General features: G+C 38.8%; 1 protein-coding gene across 1 annotated transcript in view; it reads right to left on the reverse strand.

The window, feature by feature from the left end:
* Positions 1-1772: 1772 nt before the first annotated feature.
* LOC119307163 (protein YABBY 6-like) overlaps positions 1773-6921 on the reverse strand; it is a 6022-nt gene continuing 873 nt past the window's right edge. Inside the window, exons 2-6 of the mRNA XM_037583256.1 lie at positions 3608-3733; positions 2920-3097; positions 2443-2491; positions 2197-2272; positions 1773-2091 (exon numbers count right to left, since the gene is read on the reverse strand). Of these exons, the coding sequence (XP_037439153.1) occupies positions 1975-2091; positions 2197-2272; positions 2443-2491; positions 2920-3097; positions 3608-3733 (546 nt within the window). The 3' untranslated portion in view covers positions 1773-1974. The remainder of the gene's footprint in view (positions 2092-2196; positions 2273-2442; positions 2492-2919; positions 3098-3607; positions 3734-6921) is intronic.

Here is a 6921-nt window from a genome sequence, read left to right on the forward strand (position 1 = left end):
CTCAACAAATGCCCCCTGTGTTGATTTCACCCTGGTCCACAATTCTAATGTTGATTAAAGCATTCCAGCAAGACTTCTTCTTGGCAAGTTGGTGGTAGAAACACACGGGGCTTCATTTTAGGGGACTTTGTTTGAGTAGCGGGACTGGGGTGAAAATCCTAGGTCTGACCTCCATTGGTTGTATCTGGTAGTTTGAGTCTAAGCTCCGTTAGTGAAGGCATTGTCTGGATTCTGCTCGGATGTTCTCCCCCAGGGGAAAACCACAACAATCTATCCTATATGGTTGAATCCGGCGGCGAACGTGTTCAGCTTTTCCCAATGGCGTCATTGTGGGGAAACTTTCTCATAGTCTTGGTGTTGCGAATGGCGGTGGTAGATGTTAATGTTTTACTACATCGGGTTGTTCGCCTCCTCGCCTTGACCTCTCGAGAGGACCTTTTAAAAAATTATTTAGTTATGTGCATCGTCGATGTCTTGACTAGCTCTTGATGTCATATTTGTGTCGAGACTAGGTGTAATTGGTATCAACTCTATATTAATATATTATCCTTTATCAAAAACTAGTGACACATTTTAGAATAAGACGTCTTATATTACTGGGCGGAGGGGGTACTTTACTTAGATTCCGCTGTGATTTTGGCATGTTGCGGTGGATACTCAGAAATATATACTTATTTGGTTTTCTCATTTCTCATGTAATCCCCGATCGGTCAAAAAACCATTTAATCAGATGTAGCAACTTTAACTTTACTTAAATATGTAAAACAACTCATAGCTAGGGCTGCAAGAAAAGCTCGAGGCTCGTGAGCCGCTCGAGATCGACTCGTTTTTTGGCTCGACTCGTGATCGACTCGAAAAAAAATGAGTTGAGTTTGAACACTTCATGTAGCTCGACCGAGAAATGTGTCGATCTTGAGCCAATACTGACTCGCTTGAGTTTAGCTTGATAGCTCGACATAATACCATTATGTTAAATGATGACGCCATATATTAAATGAAAATAAGATAATTTGTTACTACCATATATAAGTGCGTGATTTTTCTCCATTTTATTTACCAGCAAACATGGAAGCTTAATTAAGTGTAGAGAAGATTTAGGTTTAATTATGGTACGTGGTCGACTATGTCTTAAATTTCCTGTTGTTTTGGACAAAAATTTCTGAGCATATGCACCTTTGTTTTCTTGTTGTTTGTCCACAAAGACCAACATCTATTGCTAGTTCGCCCAAGAGACCAAGATGAGCTCTTGTCCTACAAAGTTGTGTCGTGTTGTGTCCTTATCTAGTTGGAATAATCACCATAGACTTATAATTTTTACCGTCTCATTTAGCTCGAAACTAGCTCGAGATCGACTCGAAATCGTTACAAGCTGAGCCCGAGTCATGTTTTAGAGCTCGATCTTGAGTTTCACTCAGTTTGAGCTCGCTCGAATTTCAATATGAGTTGAGCTGGGTCAACTCCAACTCGCTCGAACTCGACTCGTTTGCAGCCCTACCAATAGCTAACAAGGTACCGTAACTCAGCACATCACATTTCAGCAACAAAAAATTGATCCCTGGAAAGGATTTTTTATATTAAAAAAAGCAGGAAAACTCTTTGAAATGCATGCAGTAAGAGGAAATGGACAAGATTGAGAGAGAGAACTCTAGCTAATGAACTCAGCCCGTAGTGGTGAACTCTAGGGAATTAATCTTGCATGCACACTAGTAGATATAGCTAACCTTGAATTGCGAGTACAAAAATATACCCATGCATGCGTACGTGCGAGCAAGAAAATAAAAAGACAGACTAATTATTTATTCACTCGATCGCCATATATATATGTACGTACAATTGTATAAGGTAAGGTACGTAGCGACTTCTCTTTTCCTTTGCATCTTTACTTACTCACATGCGGTACGTATACACATATGCGATATTACTAATACTATATATAGATACAGTTGTTCTTGTTTGGACTCCCAGCCGTCGTGTCTATGAACAGAAACCTTGGATCTTCTTGGCAGCCGGCGCGGCATCGTCGACGGCGAGCCTCTTGCCACCGTCGCGCTCGGGGTTTAGACCGAAATGGATGTTTGGATAATGTGCCCACTGCCAAACAAAATGTATATGCGAAGTTGATGTTATTAGGGTAATTTGCCTGAGGAATGCATACATTTTAGTAGAATGCATGCATGCATGGATGCTACGACGTACGTTCTTTGCGGCAGTGCTGAAAGCTTCCCTGTGGCTAATGTCGGGGTTGTTTGCTTTGATCCTTCGTATCTCTTCCCTGATCATTAGATTAATTATATTTTAGCATATATCCAATCGTTCTTAAATAAGTAGCACACAACTATTCTTGCAGTTGTATTTTCAGCTAAATTGCTTAAGGAGGAGAAAAGCAGTAGTAGTTAGTCCTACAACATAAGAAAAGTAGAAATTAATATTAGAGAAACTCACTTGATGAATCTGTTGTACGCCGAAGGAACACGCTGCCTCTTCTCAGGAGCTGTTGAATCACATCGCATCAATTGAAGCAATGATTAGTTCAAATATTGGAGGAAACCAAGTCAAACCTATTCCATTCCATCAACTCGTATGAACAATCCAGTAATGTAGCTATATTTTGGATGCATGCATGCATGCATGCAATTTATCTAATTAGGAGCATCTAAACATACGTAAACCAACTAGTAATTAAAAGCTCCCTCATACTTTGGCTCAAGTTTTGACCATAATTAAACTGCTTAATTAATAAATTGTATTTATCTCTTCCTAAAATTATACTCTTCTTTCGAATAGGAATTCAAAGTTATAAATCATATTTGACTAGGTAAACTTATGGTCAGAGTTCAACCCAAATTATGAGAGGGACTTCTAATTAAACCCAGATGGATGAAGTAAAAACGAGAAGATTAATTGCGTGATGGCACTTACGACGTGCGTGCAGCGTTTGCTCCTGCAGCAGATCGTTTTGCGGCGAGAACATCATCGTTGGCATCCGGAATTTGGACGACGATGAAGAAGAAGACGAACCAAACTCTGGGCTATTGTAGACGCTGCCGTGGTCACGAATGAAGCCGTTGCTGCCATTGGGCTTGCTCAGGCTGCTCTCCTACATGTGTCATTGAGAAAAAAAAAACTAGCAAATTAATATCATATGTATGTGCATGCTGCAAATTAAGTAAGTAAATAAAGTGTACGAGCATGTGCATGTTGTGATGTATGATACTATAGTATAGTATCATCAAATTTAAGAAAACATGGATGTGACCTGTGCATGCACTACTGTGTAGCCTTTTTTCCTGCTACAGAAAAGTTATTAGGAGCCGGCGTGACATGTCACAATGTATGTTTGTCCTGTTTTGCTGATTAGTCGTCACAGCTGATGAGATATGTGCTAGCTGGAGTAGTAGCTAGCATCGATAGATGACAACATATGTACGCATGAATCATGATCACATTGTACTACTAGCTTGCAAGAATCTTGCTCGATCGTCTATGCATGTTACTACATCATCGACCATCATGCATGCACCGCGATTAATTACCATGTGCATTTATGCATGCATGCATGTACAGGTATGCAGGAGCTGGTAGGAGCTAGTATGATCGGTCAACGAACCTGGACCTGTGCCGCAGGAGGGACTGGTGAGTGCATCTGCCCTCTCAGGCTCACCGAAAGCAGGTTTGTGCAGTGCCCGCACCGGACTGTCACGATGTTGAGCATGCTGTTCCCAGGGACACTCACCTGCGCACAAACCCCAATATCCCATGAATTAACCAATGGCTAACCGACCATACGTTAGAATCCAGAGCACATGTTGATCCAAGCAAAAAGACAGGTGCGTGGTGGGGGGAGGAGACCAAAGATCAAGGTAGATTGGAAAAGGCCTGCGATTAGATTTCAGACCAGGTGTGTGTGAAGCCCTTGTTGCTTTCTTTCCTCTCACTTTGTTTTGCACGTTTCTACTTTAACCAGCTGCATGCTGGTCCAATTTATGACTTTTATCAGAGCCTCGCCTGAACTATGTATTGGATACCCATTTTCTTTCACCTTTTGGGAGCACGACAATGGCTGCAGCATCTGGGATATTGAGAATCATGGCTGATCACTTTCGTGCTTTTTTCATCTCTTCCTTTTGGGCACTCGCTCCCGTAAGAAATAATTGATAAACAAGCCCATGCATGACCCCTACCAATCATTGTGTATGTAGGTATTTTGGCCCATGCACATACACATACACACTCACACCTATACATATACATATGGTACTACACAAGACGGATTAATTGCATGTTGTGCCAGATTAATTAGCTCTGCCACACACACATGTGTGTGAGTGTGTGACTGTGTGTGTTTGTATGTTTGTGAGTGAGTGGTATGGTAAACAGTGCATGTGTGCAGTGGATGGACAATCTCATTGTCTGTCCCAGCTAAATTGTTTTTGGGGCATAAACTAGTACTAGTAGTAGTACAAAGGCAATAGAGATGTGTGGGTGTCCCCTACACTAAGGAAAAGATGCATCAGACAGTGACACTTCATGCAGAGGCTACTTCACACACACTCACATGCACGCACAAGATCCAGCATATATACTCCACAGACTCTCACAGATATGTATACAAGCTACAGTGGTGCCCTCCGATTTCATCACGGGTTTATCTCACAAGTATTGAACTAAAACCACGACGAGTAATTTGGAACGGAGGGAGTAGTAGTTTTGAAAATAGCTTGGTTTAATCATAATTAAGCTCGGCGGGTAAAGCTAGATTATGAAAAATTCTTGAATGTTTTTCCTGTGGTAAACCTACAGCATATGTAAGAAACGTAGCTAAACTCACCCACTACTACTTCATAAGATTGTCTGAAAAATAAATGAAGTGACAGGCGAGTTCATCTTTTCTTCATTAGCGTTTTTCTTGCCGATTAATGATAAGGTGGAAGATTGATTATATATATACTCAGGCTCAGTAGGGAAGATCCATAAGGATCTAACAAATGTTAGTGATCTATGCAAAGGAATCCTTGTTAATAACTTTCTGAACATATGGAGCCAAATTAAAACTTGACGCTCGAATTAGCAACATGATTATTTAGCAAGATTACCAACTGATTGTGTACTAGCTAGTTAGTGAATGATTAATTAGCCGTGATCATGTCATGAAATCACAGAAGTACCAGAAAACGCGTAGCCATTTAATTTGCCCATGTGAAGCTTAAATAAATGAACCGACCAAATGAAAAAAAAAACGCAGCACATGCTCATTGACTATCCCTGGTGCTCGGATGCATGATCAAGCTAAAAGCTAAACATAACCACCTAGTAGTACTTCTCAACATATAATGGAAAACTATGATCAGTAATTAACATTGGCTGCAGTATTTTTCAACGAATTAAGCAAGCATGATGTGTAGGTTTGTCGCATGGTTTAAATTTAGTTGCCAATTGTTCATTTATATTCGCTTTGAGTTCATGGTTCTCATCAAAATATCTTTACACACGAGGACCAAAATAAACGAGTCCAAACTTTCTTTTACCCCTACCTGAATATCTTAACATTAAACTCGATGATAATTAAACATCACAAGCATGCATGAAGAAGAGGGAAACCTGACATGCAGTCAAATAAAATCAATATTAATTTCTTGCTCATGAAACATTATGAATTCCTAAGAAGAGGAAAGCTATGGTGATTGATAAGTAATAATTATTTCTGATGAACATCCTAAATTATGTGAAGACTAACTATTTCTACTGATCTTCTTATGATTTTCTTTTTTGTGAAGGCCTCATGTGATTCTTTTCCATGTATCAGAATATTAAAACAAAAACAAATTAGGCAGGAGAACTAGGAAGATGTGTTCTAATTAACTTCACGAGAAAGGATTCCAAACACAAAAAGGATCTTTATTATTCCATGCCAATACAAACTGAAATGATATATGTAAAAAAGTGTACAAACTATTCTGTGTTATATATAAACTAAATTATTCATGTGTAAATGGTCACTTAGCTTGAACGTGACACAGTGGCACCTATTAATTTCATAGACATATCTATATTGAGAATAAACAATCCAATAAGTTAAACATAGTACTTACGTATCTGCTTGAGATCAATGACCATGTTAGGATATATAAACGTGTTGGTATTCATGCATATAACTTATCAGGCCCAAAGAGAAGCCAGAAATAAAATAAGGAGAACCTTTCAGATAAAATTGTGGAAGAACAAGGGATCAATCAATAGACTTACTTACTTTAAACTTGCAACTCATGTATCAACAATAGTATCTTATAAAGATCGAGCATTTATAATGTTTAAGTAGCATTAACTTTGGCACATGCATGGTGTACAATACTAGTACTAGTATTTGATAACTTTGGCACACGCATGGTGTACAATACTACTAGTATTTGATATTATCTTTATGTTGAGACACTGTTCTCTGTTATTTCAAGTGTATTCAAATCCAGTGATTCACATGCTGAAACACAAGGAGAATGCATGAGGTTGTTATGCTCCATGCAAATATTATATATAGAAGAATGAGAATAATAAAAGTAAAATTGGAAAATAGTTCTATAAATTGTTGGATATATAAGTGCACAGACGGGCCTAAACAAATGTTCTTTTAGCTGAAACTGAAAGTCCAAGGCAAAATTGAGATCATAATTAAGGAAGGGGGAAAATGCTTCCTGTTTTCTTTTGATAGGATTGTTGTTCTTTTGGTTTTCTTTAGACAATTCTCCAACAAACTGGCAACAACACAAAAAGGAAGAACCCACAATATATATAATCAGGTAGAGAATCTAGAAGACGATTGGATTTTGCAAATAAAGAAACACTATATACAAAGACTTATAGCTCTACAACATTAGACAGGCCAAAAATTGGTCAACCGATCGATCCCGACGAATCTCTCTTTTCTTG

This window comes from Triticum dicoccoides, chromosome 5B (genome assembly GCF_002162155.2).
Source record: "Triticum dicoccoides isolate Atlit2015 ecotype Zavitan chromosome 5B, WEW_v2.0, whole genome shotgun sequence".
Classification (NCBI taxonomy): domain Eukaryota; kingdom Viridiplantae; phylum Streptophyta; class Magnoliopsida; order Poales; family Poaceae; genus Triticum; species Triticum dicoccoides.